This window comes from Crocodylus siamensis, chromosome 4 (assembly GCF_052110815.1).
Source record: "Crocodylus siamensis isolate JL-2025a chromosome 4, ASM5211081v1, whole genome shotgun sequence".
Classification (NCBI taxonomy): domain Eukaryota; kingdom Metazoa; phylum Chordata; order Crocodylia; family Crocodylidae; genus Crocodylus; species Crocodylus siamensis.
In genome coordinates, this window is record NC_143398.1 from 75,145,269 (window position 1) to 75,167,860 (window position 22,592).

General features: G+C 40.0%; 1 protein-coding gene across 4 annotated transcripts in view; it reads right to left on the reverse strand.

The window, feature by feature from the left end:
* Positions 1–102: 102 nt before the first annotated feature.
* PPP1R12A (protein phosphatase 1 regulatory subunit 12A) overlaps positions 103–22,592 on the reverse strand; it is a 194,812-nt gene continuing 172,322 nt past the window's right edge. For 2 of the 4 annotated variants that reach the window (XM_090042597.1, XM_090042594.1), the window contains 6 exons: positions 20,607–20,748; positions 18,320–18,424; positions 17,313–17,360; positions 11,101–11,151; positions 6,837–6,967; positions 103–2,289 (listed from right to left, as the gene is read on the reverse strand). In XM_090042597.1, coding sequence (XP_089898723.1) covers positions 2,274–2,289; positions 6,837–6,967; positions 11,101–11,151; positions 17,313–17,360; positions 18,320–18,424; positions 20,607–20,748 — 493 coding nt within the window. In that variant the 3' untranslated portion in view covers positions 103–2,273. Of the gene's footprint in view, positions 2,290–6,794; positions 6,968–11,100; positions 11,152–17,312; positions 17,361–18,319; positions 18,425–20,606; positions 20,749–22,592 lie in introns of all 4 variants that reach the window. The other 2 variants (XM_090042595.1, XM_090042596.1) reach the window with 2 other exon arrangements.

A 22,592-nucleotide genomic window follows, 5' to 3' on the forward strand; every position in this document is an offset into this window, starting at 1 on the left:
CAAGTAAAGCAATGACTGAAAAAAATGCCCACTGAAGGATTTAAATACCAAACTCATAACAAGGTCTAAATGTCTTTTCAGTAAAACTTCACACATTTAAAATAGTTTGTATTCATTTTATTTGTATATGTCAAAATACATTTTTTTTCCAAAATAGTGGGTTTTGCAACTAGTTTCATGCAGATACAAGGTCTGCTCAGTACTACCAATAAAATCAATGTAGCACAGTAGCCATTCGGTTTTTAGATATAAAGAATAAATAACCTAAATATAAAACACTAAAATATTAGAAACACGTATTTAGTCATTCACAGGCACCCAACTTTACCAAATATAATCCAAAATATGCCCATCTGTCTTGTAACAGAATTCAAACACATTGCAGCCATTCAAACTGGTCAATTCTCTGTTTAATGTTAGCATAAGACAATGGAAGGTTCCCTATATTCAGACCCACCTCTCATACAAATCAATTATAACAAGATATCTCAAACTATCCTTGTACCTTTTTAAAATCAAGAATCCTGAGCTTGGTAGTAAGAGCATAACCTTACATCTTCAAAAAACCAATCAACAGAAAGAGGACATGTCCTCTTTACCAAAACACGCCCTCCCACCCCCAATAAAACTAAACACCCCTCCCCAAAAAGTAGGCAGTAGAACACAATGACCTTTTTTAAATGAAGGGGTACAAATTCACATTTAATATAGTATACAATATAGTCAATAATACATTAGCTACTACAAGCTTTACAATGTACAATTTCTTTTAATGGCTGAACTGTTCAGTGGTTTTAGGCAATAGACTATGTGCCAATAAGATGTCATTCTTGAATGGTTTAGTGAAAATATAAAAGCTGTTTGTTTCTAACAAAAGCTATCTTCACTTACGTATTTTTAAAGGCCACTGAAATGTATAAAATGGTCTGACATGATGGTGGTATCAAATCAGATGCCTTTTCACATGGCAATAACAGTGCATATAAACATTAATGTGAGTGTAATGGGTTAGGTTTTTTCAAATGATTTAGTAACATTACTTTGGCTAGCACAACAGTTTTGGACAGCACTCAGATAAATACAGGTATGTGAAATGTAGTGAAGCAGTTATATTTATGCAACTTTTATCATGGTGAACACTATCAAATGAAAAAATGGGAGGAAAAGGTAATAAAAGTATTTTATATAGTTTAAACCTTTTGCAAAGATAGGGCTCCATACAATGTACAATGTCTAAAGTCTTTATACCATAAAAATTAATGAACTTTGTTAAACACAGTATTCTGGAGTAGCCTAATTTGCATTAACAGACATTTGCAATAGGGAAATATATTCAAGCATGCCACGTGGTGGTCTGAAAAAAAAAAAAATCAAAACAGTACACATTTATATATACAGCATCACTCAGTACCTGCTAAAATGAATGTGAAGATTACAGGATCTAACATCTTTCACTACAAACTTTTTCTTTAAAAAAAGTGACCAATAAAGGCAGAAAACTGGACTCTTAAAATAACTCTAGGTTCAACTGACTTTAAAGCATCTTGTATAGGAAATAAATGCATATTGCACAAACAGTGAAAGCAAATGTTCCACCAAACATCTCTGTGCCAGGTGGCTGGACAACACAGCTCTAGTTAGCTACACAACATATTTTAAAGGGGTGTGGTCTCTGCAAATGGTAAAGCTGTGGAAAAAAAACACTGTACAGGAAAATCTAGTACATGAATAATTAGAAGGGGCAGGGGGGAAGCAAATCCAAACTTAGATGCAAAGAAAAAATTGAGTATAGAAAAACTTGAGAACTGTGGCACAACAAAAACATTATTGAGTAACTGTCTTCTGTGAGAGCTGAAAGCTTTTGTTGATGCAAAAGTGTTTATGTACAACTAAGGCTTACTGGTTAAATATCTGAGGCGTATCTGGCCTTGAACACTTTCCTTATATGCTGTGGCTGTAAACAAGATTTCTCAGTCATTTTATCTTCTCAGCAGCTGCATTTTAACAGAAACAATGGTCTTGATTAAAAAAACCAAAACAAAAAAAACCCCAACACACACACAGGTAAGAGGGCGTTTGGCAGGATATCTGAAAATGACAGTCTCCAAGGAATCTTCCCAGGCTTCCAGTGACTGCCGTGCTATGGTCCACTGGAGTTACTAGTTATGTGCAATACCATAATCTGCTGCTGTAGTAAACCTTTTATTTGGAAAGTTTGCTTATAACTCTGATCAAGGCCCCATTTTCATCTTTTAGCCTCTGGTTGTCTGCCTTCAAGTCTGGTAGCATCTAGCAAAAAAATTGAAACACAATAGTTATTTGATGTTACAACACAAAGCAAAGCAACAGAGTCAAACAGCTATCATGAGAAATAAAACCCTTACTCACACAGATTAGTCAGTTTCTTTCAACAAGAAAGCTACTTTCTGGCATGATACAGTCAGGCTATGAAACGGAAGTTTTCTTTGGCTAGGGCTGGCCACAAGTGGTCTCAGCCTACTCTAGGTGCTTTTGTGGAAAATATAACATTGCAAATGTTTGCAGTAGCCAAAAGTACTCAACCAATTTACACAGAATGAATTGAAAAGCAGTTCAAAATCCAAGAGGCCCATCTATACTAGCAGTTTACAAGATTTCAGGATTATTTAGTTCACCTAAGCATGGTCCACTGTGCTCCAATACATGTTACAACTTTTATAAGGCTCCAAAATCAAGCAGTCAAAGGTTAGGAAAATTCCAGAATTAAGTTTGTTTGTTACAGGGAATAAGGGGTTACGGAGCAGAAGCTAGCTGGGGTAAAAATCTGATAGGCACAGAGAGGTGTGGAGCTAGGGTGGAATGAGGTGGGAGTCATGCAGGATCAGAGGGGAATGGGACAGCCAAGGGGCAAAAGGGTGGGTTTTTTGCTATATATATAGAATACACCACTAGCGCCTGCAGCTCTAAGGATCTAAAGGATTTGAAAAGTGATGGCTAAACCCATGTGATTCCATATCCTCCCTCCCTGCCACAAGCCCAGCTATATTAAAACGACATTATTAAGGTTGTAGCACCAAGCACTCAAAAGGGAAGAGATACCAGAATGCCAAAGTCTGCTCTGCAACTATAATTTGGCCTCACCAAGGTATATTACAAAACACTACTGAGCTAATTATTTCCACAGTGCCCCTGTATCTTGACTGTGTAGTGAAGGAATAAGAACTGTAGGCCTCCTTGCTTTATTTGTTGTGGACACTGAAATGCATGTATTTATTTTGTTTCACTATCTCTGCCTTTTCCCTGGGTGGATGCATACTGCAGTACCATCAATACAATGGATGCAATAGCCAGAAACCACCTTCCTCCCTTTTTACTGTTCAATTTGTTCTGGGTCAATGGAAAGAAATTCTGATGAGGAACTGCAGTGCGCTTTGGCTGGTCAGGCTCAGAGGTAAGGAGGGTTTTTTTTGTTTTTCTTGTTTTATTTATGGAGCTAATCGTCAAATCAATTTGTTGCCCTATTTGTTGCAGATTGGTATGTCAGACTGCATTAGAAAACCATCAAGAGGCAGACATTACACACCATTAAAAAGGAGTAAGACATTAGCCTGAGTATGCATCCTCACAAGTGCTACATAGTTTGTCTTCTGCACAAACTGTGGGCGTGGAAGATGAGCCTCTAGCATCTCCACTGTCCTGTGTCAACTCATTGTCCAGGAACAGTCATTAAAAAGAATAAATGCATGCAGAAGCTTTAACAGTTTTTCTGGAGAAGTCCCAACCAAATGAGAAAAAATTTGCTAGAGGAAAGTGGGGGGCAGCTTGGCCTGAGCCTGACCCTGTGGGGGGGGTGGGTCATGACCTGGTCCCAGCCTGGCCTGCAAGGGGAAAAAGGGGGTGTGGGTCCACCCCAACCATGCCAGGAAAGAGATCATGGCCCAGCCCAGCTCCTCAGGGTGTAGAGTGACTCCAACTGGGCAAGAAGGGCTTGGGGTTTGGGAATTTGGCAGAGGAGAAGGTGGCCATAGCAACAGTCCACTGCCAAATTTCCTGACCTGTGGGGAGCCCCGTAAGCCAGATGAGATGGCTTTGTGGCTTGAGCACCCCTCCTCTGTGTTGTTGGAATGTTGTTTTAGGGGACTACTCTGGAACGACAGATTGAAACATTTATGCTCCACACTTATAACTAAAGCCAACCTGGATCAAACTGCACCAACTGAGACTCATCCAAAACTTTCCTGGCACAACACAAGCCTCCTTACCGTCAGACATCTTGCAGCATGTCCACATGCACTTTTGGTTTAAATGGGCAGATCTTTAGTTAATGTCATGTAACGAGGCTCGTCTAAGTCATAGGTCTGATCTGACACATTCTGGTAGCAAACCAGCACATTAAACTATGATGCACCTGTCAGCATTCTCTAGTGTAGATGAGCCTCTAGTTAACCCATGACTGTACATGTTGTATACACAATATATAATACAGTACTTCTCCCTTTTATTTTTCTGCCATCAGCCCATTCAATAAGCAAGGCCACACATGCACTAGTTTATGTTAGGCTAATTGGTAATTCTGCATAGTTTTAATTAATACAAAGTACCATTAAGTGGTCATTAAGCACACTTTAGTAGCCACACCCAAATAACTTTACAAAATTAACGTGTGTGTGTGTGTGTGTGTGTGTGGTTTAGGATTTCACAATTCTTGTCCATGGAACAATATTGCTTAAAGTAAGATTGCAAACAGGTTACACTCATGAATATCTCCAGCTTCCTTTCTCAACCACCTCACTGGATCATCTAGGGCCTGACTTTGTAAGCAGAAGTAGAGCTATGCACCTCTCTCTTGAGAAAGAGGAGTGTTTGGAGTGCAACTTACCACCTATTTTAAATGTTTATTTATTTCCATTTGACCCAGATCTAAAGGCATGAACTTTCAACCTTTTTCTACCAAAAGGGTATAGGCCAGTGGACTGAAAGGTCTGGACTACAAAAATGCCAAATTTTATTCTCTCTAAAAGGTAGTAAAAAATAGTTGCACAGAAACAGATTTCATGAAGTGAAAACCAAAAATAAATATGAACAACACTGTGGAAAAGCTTAGGCTGGAAATTAGATGGTTTCTAACCCTCACAGCAGTGAAGTTCTGGAGCAGCTAGGAATACAAAAGCCAAAAAACTTAATTAGTTTTAACATGGAGCTTGATCAGTTACTTAAAGGGGCTACTGGACATGGTTAACTATGCCAGTAGAAGACTGGACCTAATGACTCAGGACATCTCTTCTGGTTTTATAGCCTTTTTGTTCTATGTTTCTCAAACATGGAGTAGTCCTGTTTCCTGAGCTATGGTATGGTAACTACCACCTTCTAAACAACTCTAAGAAACTGATTTTCAAGGATATTAGCATGACTGACCCCAAGCTGAAATAACCAAAGTATTTGAACAGTCCTGAGGGAGGGGAGAGGGGAAGAAGCTATTTTTGTTGCTAACCAAAACTAACATACCCAACTGTAAAAGAAAAGAAACCATTGATGTAAATAATGATTGTAAGTCCACAGTACTGGAACCAGTACCATGATCCTGACTAGTACAGTTTTGATTAGTTTCAGTTAACTATACTGAATGGAGAGAGGAAGACAGAGACAGTGAAGGAGAGGGAGACACCTCAAAAACAGAGATAAAAGGGACCTCAAGAGATCTAGTCCAACATCCTGCTAAAAGTGGGATTCATCCCCGTCCAAACCATCCTAGACAAATGCTTATCTAATCTGTTCTTAAAAATGTCTAATTACAGGGATTCCACACAATCACTCCAGATAATCTGCTACAGTACTAACTACCAACATTTAGGAAGTTTTTCCTACTATCCAAATAATCTTTGTTGCAATGTAAGACCATTACAACTTTTTTGTCCATTTATAAATCGCCCTTCTTCTTTATAAAAACCTATTAAATACCTTCTGTCTTCCCTTGCTCCAACAATATAATCCCAATTCTAGCCTTTCATATTATGTTTTCTAGAAGACCTCAAATAATTTTTGATGTTCTCCCCTAGACTCACTCCAATTTATCAACATCTTTCATGGTTTCCCAAAATTGGGCACAGTCCTCCAGGGGAGGCCTCACAGGTACCCAGCAGAAAGGAAGAATTACTTCCCACAACTTTCATAGAACATTCGTGTTAATATATTCCAGTAAACTATTATTTTTCTGCAATAATTTTATGTGGTCGGCTCAGTTTGTGATCCACAATATCCCTCAGATCCTTTTCAGCAGTACTACAGTCTAGCCAGTCTTTTCCCCTTTTGTGTTTGTGCATTTGCTTCTCCCATCCCCTTGTTGAATTTTATCCTGTTTATCCTAACTATTAAGTATAATAGACTGGCTTTTGGATTTCCAAAGTATTTTCAACCCTGCAAAAGATCAAAGCAAAGGGGAGCATCTTAAAAGCTCTCCTGGTGCTAGCTCAAATAGTCTGAGCTCAGAATGTTGCTGAGTTTTAATAAAAAGTAACTATGCACACAGCCATACAACTCATGACATTACATCTTTCCATGAGGCATGAATACCATATCGAAACAATCTTTAAGTCAAAGATACTTCTGGAGCTGTCCCCTGCTTTACTGTTGAATACAAAATGACAAGTGACTTTACTAGTAAGCGATATCAAATCACATCAATATGTATATAATAGGATCTGGAATGCTGGGTACCATGCATAAGCCACACTTCTGTAGTCAAGCAAAAAGTGAGTCTCCAGCACACAGGCATTAATAATATACGGCCAAAGCACTAGCTAAAGTTCAACACCTGCCTGGCTACACAAAGGAAGAGAAATGAAGGAAGAAGAAATTACAAGTCCACAGAATGCAGTTGCCTACAGGACCCTGAGAGCTTGGTAACCACTCTGGTCAAGGCCCTATTCTCAGCCACCAGCCGCTCATTTACATGTCTCAAAGACTGAATTTGCTTTACTTGATGTAGATTCTGCAGGAATTGCAAAAAGACAGGAGTGAAAACAAGACCAAAGCAAGTACAGTATGTTTAAAAAGAACCATAGATGAGAAGAACTGAAAGAAAACTTATATTGAGAAACAGTAAGTTTAAAGCAGATAACTAGCTGTGAAAGGAAAGCATCAAACAAGTGGCACATTCTTGAAACGTAATTTAAGAACAGGCAGAAATTAGTCACAGCTTTGCAAAAGAGTTCAGGATGCATTAACAATGAGAGTTATTCCTGGAATTCTTTACTTAGCATTCTAATTACAGACTAAATCTATTCAGAAGTCTGTAAATAATCATGTGCTTAACATATACTTTTACATGACTTTACAGCAAACAACTGGATGAAAGGTTAATCTTATAATTCAAAACATTCATATGCTGCTGAAAAAAAGCATTTAAAAAGTGGCAGTACCTATTTGTATTCTCTGCTCTGTTATGACTCTAGCAAGTCTGCCACACATCCCGATATTCCCTGCTCTAAAGTTCCTCATTACTAGATGAGAAATTTTTCTAGTGCTGAAATTCTTCTAGCTTTCTGTGAACCCCACTATTAAAACAAACTCTCAGAAGCATCAAATATTGTGTCCTTGGTTATGGCAAACTTCCTGGGCTCTGTCTCTAACCTAACTAGAACAACATGGCTGTCTTGTTTATTTCTCTGCTTGTTGCCTACTGTATCACCAAAAACTCAGTGCATGTATTTAGAAGTTGTCTTTGGAAGTTAATGTTATTATGGAACAGCAGAGGGAGCTCAAAATGAATTCAAGAAAGTTTCTTGAGTAATGAATATTGGGCATCAATTGCCTGGTGTCACTCAATTTGTGGAATACAAGATATTTCTAATTCACTGTATTCCCTCTATTTCCTGGATATAACTTAAGTTTTATCAGTCGTTGACCTGGTTAATTTTGTCCATGTGCACAACTTAAAATTAGAGCTGCACCAAAATATGGGTTGCCTATCAAATCAGCACTAAAAAAAAAGGAAGTGACATTAGCTTTCGGCCTTTTTTTGGCCCTTTTAGCCAGTAATGTTTACCAATAATTATGCCTGCTGACCAGGCCTCTGGACGCTTGGGTGTTTTCTCTCCTGCAGGGCCAGGGCCCTTGGATGCCTGGGTTCCCCTGGAAAATGGTGGATTTCCCCTTGCAGGTAGGCAGAATTCTAGCGCAAAGGGTCCTGCTGGGGGCTGCCAAGAGTGGGACGCAGGGGGCCCACATGCATGTGCGCGGCTGCATGCATGCATATGGCCCAGAACTAGAGGTGCACTGATACATTGGTCCAATATTGGATTGGTACCAAAAGAAAGAAAACTGGCTGTATCAGATATTGGCCCAATGGGGCCAATAATTTGGCCAATAAATGCCCATGCTGCATGCAGCAGCAGCGCAGCACTCAGGCAGCAAGGAGCATAGCCTGCAGCATTGAAAGCTGCCTCCAGCTGATAAATCCAGTGTGGTGGGAGGGAAGGGGGGTGCAGATCAATGCCCCCCACAGTGAGGAAGGGGACAGGGGCAGGTGCTGCCTATGCAGGGAGGGGGGGCCAGAGCTCTGGCTCATGGTGGGGGGTGATGGCTCTTGCACCTGCTTGCACCTCGGGAGGGCATGCGGGACCTGTGCCCCCCAGATCTATGCAGGGTGGGGTGGGCTGCAGCCACAGCTGTGCAGGGCTGGGCTCGGAGTGGGCGCTGGTGGCATGCTGAATCTACCTCAAATTTCACTGCTGCTCCACTGCCAGAGCTACCAGCAGCCCGGTGCAGCCCCAGCTCTTCCCAGTGTGTGGGTGGAGGCAGGGCATTGAACCGGGGCTGCTCCAGGTGGCTGGCATCGGCGGTGCTGGGAGCAGAGCAGCAGTGAAAGCTGGGGTGGATGAAACATCCTCTCAGTGCTGCCAGCAACCAGTCCGAGTCTAGCCCTGCCAAGAAGATCCGTGCATGGTCCTTGCTGCAGCTCGCCCCGCCCCGTGCAGATCTGGGGTACACCCCCCCCATGGTCTCACAGGGTGCAAGCAGCAGCAGGAGCTGCCCCACCCCACCATGAGCCATGGCTCTGGCCTCCTTCCTGCCCCACCTGGGCAGCACCTGCCCCCTCCCTCACCATGGGGGGTGTTGATCTACCCCGCCCATATCCGTTCCCATGCCCCTCCCCTTCTAGCACACTGGGCTTACCAGCTGGAGGCAGCTGTTTTAGAAATCATATTGGTACTGGCCAATATGCCTCCTTAAATATGGCTATTGGTATCAGCCCCAAAAGTGTCTATTGGTGCACCCCTACCCATCCGGGCAGTAAGGAGAGCTGCTCCCTATAAGTAAGTCTAAGAGGGGAAGTGGGGGAGGGGGAAGGCAGATTAAGGTCCCCATGGTGAGGAAAGGTTGGGGACAGGGGCTGGGGTTCCTGCCCAGCCAGGGCAGTGCATGGGATCCAGGTCTGAGGCGGGGAGTGGGATGGAGCCAAGGGCAGCTTGTCCAATATGGGGAGGCAGCAGCTCCCCACCACTGTGAGCAACCCTTGGGGGAGGGCATATGCTTACTGTGGGCTTAGGGCTCTCTGCTCTGCTGCCTTTCCCTTGGGAGCCCCGTGCCAGCTGCACGCCCCCTGTCCATATGGCAGCAGTGGGGCAGCGAGTTGTGTCCCCTGCTGTTGGGTGGGCAGGGGGTGCACAGCTAGCACAGTGCTCCTGAGGGAAGGACAGCAGAGCAGAGCCCAGACCCCAGAGCAAGCAGCCTGCATCTGCCCTTGTCCTGCTTGACTCTGCTCCACTTAAAAGTGTCCCCATGCTTAAAAATGGTGGCAGCAGCACTTGAACTAAAGATCATTTGACAAGCTTTAGTTCAAGCACCCCCACCACCATTTTTAAGCACCGAGATGCTTAAATATGTGACGGAAAATGCTGCCGGAGCATGCCCAAAAAAAGACTTATTTATGACAGTACTTTAAAATGTAAATTGGTTATCGGACTGGCATCAGTCGATATGGTTGGTTAATAACAAGCTATCGATATTGGCTAAGAAAGTCTTTATCAGTCACCCCTACTTAAAATGCATCTGTAGTCAGCTCTCACGAATAGCTAAAGATAGAAGACAAATTGTGTTTGAGTAATATTGTCAGTAATCCCTGGAGTGCAAAAACTATACCACAATTGCTAAAAAGAACAAAAGTCCTGGAAAACAACTACAAAGCTATCATACTTCTGGATTCAGTACATACACTGGAATACTTTAACAAAAAACTATAACAAAGTGGCAATCACTATTTCACGCACTACATTCATGTCAGCATTTGGAAAATAAAACAATCTATTCACTATCTCCTCATCAACAGAAAGGTAGAAATTAAAATTTTCATGTTTGCTTTTACTTGGTTTTCAAATAAAGTGTCTTGTTTGGTACAACTGAAAAAGTTATGGTGTAATGGCTTTAATTCATATGTCCAGATCAAGAGGTATAAAGTCGACACCAACACAACAGTGACTTTCAACTTTTAGGACTACACAGTACGTACTTGTGATCATGGGCAACTGGTGCTACCTTAGCCGGGGGGGGCACATGCCTCCCTCCACAGCTAATCTCACCGAGGGTGGGGGGGGCGTCCAAGGCGGCTGATCACTGTGACCACTTCTGGGAGTGCTGCTCCCTGGCTGGCACTCACAGGGGAGGTTACTGGTGCTCCTGTCTGCCCCCCTCCATCATCTAAGTGGCAAGAGCAGCCAGTCAGGGGGTGCACCTGCACCCGCTAAGCGTCACCACTGCTCCTGATGCTTCTCATTTAATAAAAGCACAGAAACATATACATTACAGTCTCAATCTACAAAGGACTTTTAATATTATTTTCTTGGTTTAAATTCACAAGTTGCCCAGTCTAAAAAGCCCTTGACTTGTCTTCGTGACCATTACAATAAACTTATAAATTTCAGCTACTTTCATTAAAATGCTTCACCTCTGGTTAATGTTCACCTCAGAACTACTGCAGAAGAGATAATGAGTGTTTTGGAAGCTTACATGTGCATATCTATTCTCTGATGAGATTACACACAACAGTAAAACTTCCATACTACATATTATTTGTAACTTAAGACAGTGTTTTAAAACGAGTCATAAATAATGTACTGTACTTACTTTGAGTTCTTCTTCCATTTCAGATATCCTTCTTTCTAGAGCTCTTCTTTCCTAGATCAACAGATTAGTGTTAATAACAAACAGTGCCAGTTATGTTTGTAATATTTTTGTAAATACTGTGAAAATAGTGATATGCTTCCAAGTTCCAAAGATCAAGCAACCAGAAGCACAGTGTGGCCAGGCTTGTGGTGCTAGTGAAGTATAGAAAATTCTACATAAAAATTTGGATGGAAGACGTATTAAGTTCTTTCATTTCATTAAACATATCCCTCTCTCTATTTAAAATAAGGGGAGTTCATGTGGTTAAAGCCATGTCTTTGTCCAGATTTTTTATTCCTTTAGCTAGATTTCTGAGATATTTTAATATATAAGAAATGCAGAAAACAATCGGAAACAAGAATACTAAGACAAAAAGAAGCACAAAAGCACAAGCTTTCATAAGACAAGCAAACAGAGCTGAAATCTTCAGTGAGTATGTCTACACTGCAAACTGCAGCAGGATGGTTCAGAAAAACCTGAGGTTAGTTTAAGTTTAAATGCTAGCAGCTATTTAGCCCTGATACCACGAAGCTCCATGGTGGCTAAATTACCCTGCTTCCCAGGAAGATTCTACCTGACCATTTTTCTCCATTCTTTTCCACCTAAGAGGCAGGGGGAATTAGCCCATGCAGAGTTCTGGGGCTAGAGTGTTTGCAGAACCTCATTTAAAGGTAGAGCTGACATCCCTCAACTAAACTGAAGTTTGTACTGCAGACATAATCACTATTTTCCCAAAACACTATTTTCATTTTCTTTTTCTTTTTTTACCACTTCCAAACTTACATTCTGAATTTATAATTCAAGTTTGAGAGCTTAATTGCTTTCCCTGTGTAAGACAATGCAGTGATTCTCATTTAAAAGCAGTTGCAGTATTTAGTATTTCACATTCAGATTTTTCAAAAGAGTGAAAGGCAAAAGCAATTGTTTACTGCAAAGTGTACATCTGCATACAATGGTGTTATGCAAACAGCAAGCAGCCTTAACTGAAGTGTGTAAAACTTTGGTTAGATCATACCGCCCAGTAGACTCTTGTCGGTCACCTTTCAGATACAAACCATTTGAATTTAGTTTAATCATTGTGAAGTTATTCCACATTCATTCCCCCACTTTAGCAAGTAACTTCAAAGGTTTAGCAAAAGTAATCATTTACTGCAGTTGTTAGTTTCCTTAGTTTAACATCCTTAATTATTTGGTGTTAAAAACTGGATTCCGCCTCCCCCCCTCCCCCACAATGATACTGACATAATAACGGGCATAGTAAGTACCAGTGAGTTAACTGCAATAAGCAAGTGGCTAACAAAATAGAACCAGGCCAAGAAAGCTGCAAGCCCGAGTTACTTGGAAGTTGCATCAGTTACCTATTAATTTTGTAATGTAATATTTACTGCCAGTGCTCTGAAATTAAGCAATATTTGAAAACCTCTGCAAGTATCAAGAGCGGAACAATGGATCAAAAACATTTTAAAAGATTCATATTAGAAAACCAATACAGTTACACCAGGGTAAATGTGTTCCTGTATTTGATAAATTATCTATTTAGCTATAGTGATCCTGTCTGAGAATTGCTAGACATAGTGACCTACGAGTTCAGATTTCGCTAGTCTTTTTTCCCCCCTCTTACAAAAGCTACAAAAGACAGCATTTAATTGCACTGCCTTAGATAAATAATTCATTGCTGAACGGTCACATTCTAATTAATAACTGATATTGAGAATATTTTGAATGATAGAGAAGAATCCTTAAAAATATGTTCCTTCTATTGCAACAATATTCTGTAAAAATTACACTGCCTAATAGATATCACTGTTTTCACACAGAGGAAAAAATACCTGGATATACTCTACCATATTACAGGAAAAGTTTGGCATAAATTGTAATAAATTAACTGTTTGGAAGACTGCTGTCAGCGAGTATTTCCATTAATCAACCATAATCTTCAGAAAGCTGTTTTTTTTTTTTTTAAATAAGCAAGTCTGACTTTTTTTAAACAAACAAGTTACTGATTAGTCAATTCCTTGATTCACCACATAGCAGAATACTGCAGACCATGTTCACCACTTTAGACTTTGTTCACATTTTAGTTTTGCTGGCACAGTTTTACCAGTCAGCAGCCTGGAAAAAAAAAAAATCTCCCTTCCCTACAACTAGTTATAAACTAATTATATGTAGCTATACCAGTAAGAAGTTCATTTGCCAGTATTGTTAATTATATGCTAGAACTGGTTTAAGGTACCCTAGCAAGAATCCTTTAGCTATCAGAAGCTGTCTTGTCTCTCCACTGGCTAGCTATAGCAAACTCTTAGGGGTACACAAGCTCAAGGCAAAAAATGATATAGCAAATACTAAATCATTCAAATATTCTGTCCTGTAGTTTACAATAGTAATGAAGCATCCTCACAATTAAAACTAAATATGAAATAGAAACTCAGCTGATATATTATCACAGCTCCTAGGATCCTAATCAGACAGACCAGGACCTCATGTAGCTATGCCAATCTATAATAGCTGAATATCTGTAAAATAATTAAAAGAAATTTTGTCAAAATACAGTTTACACTTGCCCTGGAAAATATCAATTCATGAACTTCAGTCAACTGTAACAACCTACAAGCAGTTACTGTGCACTGATGCTGTTCTACTCTGCAATGTCCACAGTGGCTACCACTGAAAGTAAGATTTCTAGAAAATGGGAGTAGACAAAAAGAAGCCAGAAGCATTATAAAGATCTAAACTGATGTTTCCTTTCTTGAAAAAAAAAAGATACAAATTTAAGGAGAATAGTATTGGTGCCATATCTTATCTGTTCTAGTACGTTTCGTTTTTTTAAATTGACTTTTTACTCCTACTTAGAAGAAACTCAGCCAAAGACGAAGCTTAGTGTTACAAATCCATCGCTAGTGAGGGCTATTATTAGGTTCTGCTTGGCTTTTGTCCTCCCAATTCTCCAGTGCCATGCTAGCACATGCACCCACTTCAATATCTGACCTCCTCATCTGGCCTCCGTGACCAAATCAAAAACAATTTTTTAGGAGGAAAGGAACAACAACAAAAAATAAGATTTGCCAAAACACTGAGATGCCTGAATAAGGAAAGGCAACACAAGTTGAATCACATTAACAATGAGTTTGAAGGCAGCAGCCAATCCCTGTAAAGGGATCAACGGAAGTCAGAATGCAGATGACAACGCACTGGAGTATGAAGACAACCAGCCTAAGGAAATTCTGTGTTTTCTTGTGTTTATGAACATCTCTGCTTCCTTAGGGGGAATTTACTCAACTCAATACACAGGAATAATGAGGAATCCCTTACCAATTATATTTTTGTAACAGACACATCCTCAACCTAAATCCCAAAATGTGGATATTTCCAAATTCTGGGAGGTCAAAGATGCTTGGAGTTTTTATTCTATTCCAAATATTGCAGATTTAATTGGTCAATGTACATTTTAGAGTAAAAGGCCGTAAACACAACCTCTGGTCCAGCTGTAAACTGGGATCTTTGAGCAGTGATCAGATGTATACCAGGCATAATCTACTGTACTATATCTGAGTAAATGCAATAATTGGCCAGATACTTGAAAGACTAATGATTCACAAAGGAATGATGTTGACACTGAATCCAGAGTTTATAGCATGGAAGCCTATCTTGGAGGAGTTAAAGGGATAGTCAATTTTGAATATCTTAACTTATGAAGTGGTGGCATTCATAAGTTTACTTGTCTTGTTGCTTCTTCAAAAAAGTAGACTTCAGATGGAAAATAGGCCACGCTGGGGTCCAGAAATTCAGTTAGGCTAGGGACAGAAGTTGCACAGAAACTGGTTTAAGTCATCAGAAAACTGGTTTAAACCTGTAATAGAATATCGATTCAGTGCACATAAGCCAGTTTCAAAATGGCTGAAACTGGTTTAAGATAAACCTGGTTGAATGTAATATCAAACTTAACTGCTTTGGGTTAAACCAGTTTATGAAACTTCTGTCACAGACCACTTCCTGATTCTTGTTAAATCAGAGTCTCCCAGCATGCTTTGTAGCCCTGGGCTGGGCTGGGCTGTTTGCTCCAGCTGGAGCAGTGAGGGCTGGCTCACTGGCCCCCAGGCAAATCCTGGCTGGGGTCTGGAGCCAGGGAGGGGGGTTATCGCTGTTAGCTGAATTTTAGACAATTTAATATTATTTTAAAAATAAAACTGACATAACCTGAATAAGAAGCTGTTTTGAGAGCATTCTGAATTTACATCCATCATTTTGATTTATTACTAGGGTCAGATTGACATAATTTTTTTCATCTTGACTAGCTATCATTCTTGATTCAGTCACCCCATTTTTTTTTTACACAGTTATTAAAAAAACTCAAGGGATGGAAAAAATTACTTCACTGAGGAATGAGCATTAAAGCTCCCATCAACTTTGTGTATGAGCACCAATGCAACTATGTGAAGTAAAAGTAAGGGCGGAAATTTATAACCAAAGACAAATAATCTATTCTCTGCACATAGCACAGTTAAGCTCGAGTTAGTAAAACACAAACAAATGAAATCCTTGAGCCAGTCAGGTTTCAGCTATATGTAAAATACAACCAACTTTACTGTTCTTCTCACAGTTTTTTGGAGGGGAGGATGACTAGAAATATTGTCCTCAATTTTGTGTAAACAAATATTTTGACTCAATAAAATAGAGTCTCCTAGAGTAGTGGGGGCCAACATTTTTTTGCAGACATGACAAATCATCCCTGCCTTCTCTCCACGTGCCTTTCCCTTTCCTGTTCTGCTACTCTGCCTTGTGCTCCCTGACGAAACTGCTGTTCTTTCTGCCCTGTGCTCCCTGCCTGATCTGATGCTTTGCTTTCTGTTCCATATTTTATTTGCCACTCTGCTGCTTTCTTTCCCTTCCCCAATCTGCCACATGCAGAGGCGGCCCATGCTGCAGGTTGGCTGCCCGTCCTACAGGAAAATAAGAATTAATATAACCAAATTGCTGAATGCAGTGGCCTATCTTGAGAAAGAGAAAATCAGTACTCTTACAAAGGAAATGTAAAAGTATTATCAAGCACTGTAGTATTAACAAAATGCAAGTTGGGGATCCATGTAAAAATTGGGTACCATTACACCTAAAATTAAATGCCACTTGTGACAAAGGAAAAAACTGATATGAAACTATTCTAGCAGTGAGAGAGAAAATGGTTTGAAAAATAGGACATGGTATACTAAAATATCTATTGGTGCTACTTGGAGAATACACACTTAAATATTGCATACCAGGACTTTTTACTTTTCTTATGGAACATTTATTCACCAAGTTTCATTCATGGAACTTCAGCTAGCCAGGACACTTAAGTATTTCTGTCTCCCTATGGTCTCCTACCACAACCTAAACGTGCATGTTTTTAATTTACCAGCATTACATTTTGTAGATTAAGATGTTTGCCTTCTTAATCTGAAACACTAGAAGGTAGAATTACATGAAGAAGTCTGGTATACTGTTAGAACTAGGGATGTAATTCTTCCCTACCACTTGTAACTGTTATAAATGATGTACAAATCAAACAAAAAAACTTGAACACTCCCTAATCCATCTTCATATTCCAGTCAAATGTGGCATCATTCTTACTACGTAAAATGACTGTCAGCCATAGAATTTGACATCATTTACAACTGTGTACCAATGACAGGTTTAAGGTCCAATACCTTGTGTAACAAAACAGGAGCAATATTTATTACTGATGATAAAGAGAAATTCTATCAAGACATTCTCTCAATCCTGAAAATTGCTAATATAAACAGATGTTGAGAAAGCAAAGAGAAAGTATGCAGCAAGTTGATTTTGAATTTTAAGAAAAGACTGTATGACTTTCTTCAGTTTTCAGAAAACTAGGCATTGTTCTGGGAAATAGGATTAATGTATGGGGGCCGGGAGGACAGAAGTCAATGGTGCATACATGTATAACAAAACTGACACTGAAGAGCTTTCTTAATGAAACCTTCTACTGCTTATAATGCTATTGTATATTTATTGTCATCCTTCATTCTAAAATTCCCCCGTCTTTCAAAAAATTTATCTTACAAGAATGACTTCACCTACCACTGATATCTACCTCCCTCCTTCCCTCCAACCTCTGGCTGAACAAGCAGCAGAACAAAATTAACTAAAATATGCAATAAAACATACTAAATACTTACCCTTCTCTCCATTTCCAAGAGTGACCTGTCAGCAAATCTTTCTTGTCTCTGAAAATAAAAAAGTAGTGGCTGTTTAGAAATGTAAACCTCCCCCCCCCTTACTAACATGGTGCTTTAAATTTGGCATACCCTCATGCCAAGCCCCACACATGCCCAGCAGCAGTATCACATTAGTTCTACCTGGCTCACCCAACATCTGTACAGACACAGCGCTTTGGTGGGGCTTTTTTAGCACTTCCATCCAGTAGCCGACTAAATCTGCCATTAGATAAAAGTGCCAAAATGTCCTGCTCAAACGCAAAATCTATACAGATGTTGGGCGAGCCAGGTCAAACTAACACTCTGCCTCCTCCAGTAGCGGAGGAGACGGAGTGTGTTTTGGTTATTTTTTTTATGTTGGTCAGCAGCATAAGTGACAGACAGCATTTGTTTAGATGAAACAGAGGAGACAAAAAAACCCCTTGCCCCTCCCCTGGAACACATTTTGGCTCTTCTTGGTCTTAACAATGAAAAAAACTAAGTAATTAACCAGAAGAGCAGTAATGCATGCTACCATGCAGTATATAGATATATGTGTCTGGAAAGACTAGATAACAATATTTAAAACACTCATTTTAGTTTAACAATATATAAGCATTCATTTCTAGCAGCAGCATTTTCTAAGTAATATCCACCAACAGAAATGTCTGAAAGAGCGAGCGCAGTACAGACATTCAGCCTGGAAGTTGCATGTTCCCCTTAGGAGAAACTGAATGAATGCTTGCACGCTTGTAGTTCCTACTGGGAGACTGGTGATTCTCCCAATAAGAAATGTAATGCCTGTATGTGGCTACAGATTTCATATGATCGCCTAGTTCACCATTTACAGTGCACCATTTACAGAACAGTTATCTGTATCTATTTAAAGCTACACTATTTGTTCCTTAACTACAAAAAAAGAACAAAAAAAAATCTTAACCAAAAACATCTTTAGCCACACTATGCAACTTTATTTTGTTAGGACAAACCTGAGTGGCCTTTTCCAACTGTAGTTTAAGATCTGTCAACTCCATGTTGGTATCATGTAACTGTGCTTTCAGCTTTTCATTTTCAGCTACAATCTGTTCATAAAGCTAAGAGAAAACATTAACAAGTTTAACAAATGTGCATTCCTTTTGGCTACATCAAATAAATAAATGTGCTATGCCAGAATCCTATCTAAAAAATAAACAAATTAATTCCCCAAGAAGTTACTCCTAAAATTCTATGGCTGTTTTGACCCAACTTTGAGAAGCATACCTGTGTGACCAAATGGCTCTAAATATACGCACAAACAGTACAATTTTGATTAGATGTTACATTTTAGAGCATTTTAAACTATTGGGTTAACCCTGAAATTATACAGGAAATTTCAATGCACTTCAAGAAGAAACACAAGAAAATACTAGCTTTCAAGAGTAGAATTTTTACATTTCCTGAAAGAAGCAACTTTTGACTTTTCCTGTAAGTGTTTTTGTGCATGAAAGGTATTTTTACTTCCATAGTACAGGAAATTTTAAGTATGTATGTTTTTGACAAACATACAGTTGGTCATTTTGAATCAAATAGCCTCTTTTTTACTTTTAACCAATAAAACCTAGAGGGAGGTAGCAGGTAGGTAGTAGGCCTGTGCAAAATGGCCTGTCTTTGATTTGGATTCGGCCGATTTGGGGGACAGTGATTTGATTCGGTGATTCGGATCACTGTCCCAGATTGATTCGGCCAAACTGGATTTGAAAGATTTGGTGCCGATTTAGCTGTAGACTATAATGGGGAAATCACTAAAGCACCTATAACTGTCTTTTTTTTTTTTTTTCCAGAATTGGATGAAAACAGCAGGGATGATAGCCCCTTCTGAGGGCATGAAGCCTACTAAGTTTCAAGGAGCTAGGTACAGGAGCTTGTGTGAAAGTGCACCTCACGGTTCTGAAAGCAAAACTTGTATCACTTGTATGTGTTAAGGCAGAGCAGGATGAATGCAGAAGGGATGGTAGCCCCTTCCGAGGGCATGAAGCCTGCCATGTTTCAAGGAGATAAGTGCAGGGGCTTTTATTAAAGAGCACCTCAAACTGTTGAAAGCAAAATTCATGTCACTTGTGTGTGTTAACTGGGTTTCTGGTTGTAGCAGTGTTGATCTAAGGAACAGGCAGACAAGGTTCTTTGAGTAGAAGTGATATCTTTTATTAGACCAACTGAATAGTTGGGAGTAATATATCTTGGCACACTTTCGAGTTTAAAAATCAGGCTGAGGAAGCATCTGCAGTTGGTATGTGCACTCTTCCTGGATAGAATGAATAATAAGGAAGCCAGAGGCTGGGCTGCAAGCAAGAAAGCCAGTCAGAAAAGATGTAAATTGAGGCATCAGGGAATGAGAGACAGGCTGGGGGAGAGAGAGGGAAGAGAGACGCAGCAGCGCAGGTAAAAGTAGACAGGTACCTGGGGGGGGGGTCAGGTGTCAGGCAGGTTATAGTGCATCATAAATCCAATGTCTATATTGAGTCCATGAGTTTTTGCATCCAGATCAGTGGTTCTCAAACTTCTTTTCGTGGACCACTTGAAAATTCCTGAGGGTCTCGGTGTACAAGTGCAGGGCCAAGTACAGATATTCTTGATTGGTTTGCAACCTTTCTGCAAACCACCTGAATGGAGCTCGTGGACCAGTGGTGGTCCATGGACCACAGTTTGAAAACCTCTGATTTAGATCACTTCACACAGCTGCCTTATATGCTGTTTCTACATATATAACATATGCGATTGGAAGGGAACTCAGAAAAAGATCATAGTCACAGGCCAGCTACAGATGTCAGTATCTTCCCCCACTTCCCCCTCCCTCTTCTCGGTTTATGTTTGCTGCACGCCTGCCTTCCGAATTGATTTGGAGGCTTCAATTCAATTTGGATTCGGAGATCTGGCCACCGAATCAAATCAGTGACTAAAGCTTCGCACACCCCTAGCAGGTAGGTAGAATGTGCGCACCAGTAAGTTTCCATAAGTACCCAGCAATATTAATAGCATTGGTAGCCACAAAAAAAATACCATGGTTCTCCTGCTCACCCTAGGGGGTTGCCAAAACCAGGAAATATTCTGTTCCTAGAGGGTGGCCTGATTCTTTCCTTTGTCTTTGTCCCTTTAACCCTGGTGAATTACTAAGGGTGAACACTGATGGCGAGGCAGGATTTGAGACTTAACACAAGTAATAAATCATAGCAGGGCAGAATTTTTAACAGATGACAACAAACAATTTTATTTTAATATCAAAATTACTGGATCAGTTACCTTTTTAAAATCAGGTGCATCTTCTTTCTCTAGCCTACTACAGTATGGTTTTCGGTCTTCAAGGTAACTCTGTGACCCAGAACGTGACTGCACTGAATCGTAACGGTCACCTGAAGATGTACTGATAGACCCCGTATCGTATCTTTAAAATAAAAGGGGTTAAAGTTTTCCATGTTGAACCTCCATGCATGCTATTACTCACTTAGTTCAAGCACATCAAAAACTGTATTTTCAACTTTGAAACAAGAATGTACAAATACCCCATATCATTATTTTAATATAATCAAACCATTTTTTTCTATCCTCTTTCTAATTTGGTGCAAACTGAGGTTTCTAAGTTTTTTCATCTATTCAGTACTTCAAGTTTTATTCTGTATGGAAAATATGTCTCCTGACTGCCATGTATGACTTACACCCCGCCTCACCAAGAAATAATTTCAATTCAAATACACTCATTCAATACATTTTTACACATCTTTAAAGTTCTCCTTTTAAGAATGAGTAAAGAGCATCTAGCTAGTTTCCAGCATTTATTTCTTTTGCATTTCAGGTCCCTTCACATTTAAAGTGACACTCAACATACATTGTACTCAACATCAAGCTAGCTATTAAGAGCCTAGGAAGCCATAGCCTGCCTAAAGCAAAATATGCGCAAGCACTTGCACTGAAGGTAGGGCAGGGTGGCACCTTAGGAGACTAATAGATGCTACATTTATGGTGCTATTAATGTGTTTATCACACTATAAATACACAAATGGACACATTAAACCTACTTATGATGTCATAAAATGGCAAACTAACCATGAAAACAATTCACAAGATGTGGAATAGCTTTGTGGCTTGTTTGTATGGCACTATAAACTGAATGTGGAGCATGGCTCTGAGCAAATCAAATGTGTGTCAGCATATGGATGGACAGGCCCTGGATTCAGAACCAGGCAGTGAGCCCAGGAGCTCCCCATGATCCAGGACTTCAAGAGAGCCTTGCCCTGCCACTCAAGCAAACCTGCCAGGTTAAGGAGAGTCCTACCCTTGAAACTGGGCAAGAGGCATCTCTGGGTTTCTGTTTCGGACCTAGAGCTGTCCCTGCCTAATCTCAGGGACTGGCCATAGGGCATCTATGTCCCATATCCGGAACCCCCCTGCACAATGCTGATGATCAGATGACTGTCAGAATCAACACAGGACAGCCCTGGCAGCCATGCAACTGGGATGTGGCAAATTTTATGCCCCGTTCCCATACTTGCACAACTTACCATGTGTATTTGCCATGTCAGGTTGTGCAACAGGGGGAGAGGGCATAAGATTGCCTTCACATCTCCCAGCAGCCTTAGAGACTAACTGGTTCAGAAAGGCATGAGCTTTCTTAGACAGCAGTATCTGATGAAGTAGGGTGCTGATTAAGAAAATTCACGTTTGTCTGAACCAGTCAGTTCTTCTGCCTGACTTTGGACTAGCATGGCTAACTGCCTTTAAGTGCTCATATTATTATTTAAGAAACTGTAGAGAGGTAATTTAATACTACAGGAAAAAAAAAAAATCTAGAAATGCAAAAATCTAGAAATTGTAAGGGCAAGAATTTGTCTTCTTTTTAAAGGCAGATTCCAATCTTCAGCTTAAAGATACGATATTAGTGGGAGAAAGAAATAGGAAAGATGGAACTAGGGAGTCTAAACTAACCAGCCCATCATTTAAAGAAGCAAAAAATATTAAATTTATTTTTATATTGCTTATATGGGTTCTATTTGCTTCACTTCACTGATGCAAGAAAGGAGTCACTCCTAGGACTCTCCTCTGCCATCATGCTTCATGTTGACAGAAGAGAATTTTGACAGGAAAAAAACAAATCAAAATCTCAGCATTTAGAATTAATTCATTTGATATGGCTAAAAAAATTAGTTAAAAATTTTCCTAAGTGACTAACGCTTTTGGAGTTTCACATTAGGGAACTTCAATGGAGCCTAATTTCCTGAGCACTGGGGCCTC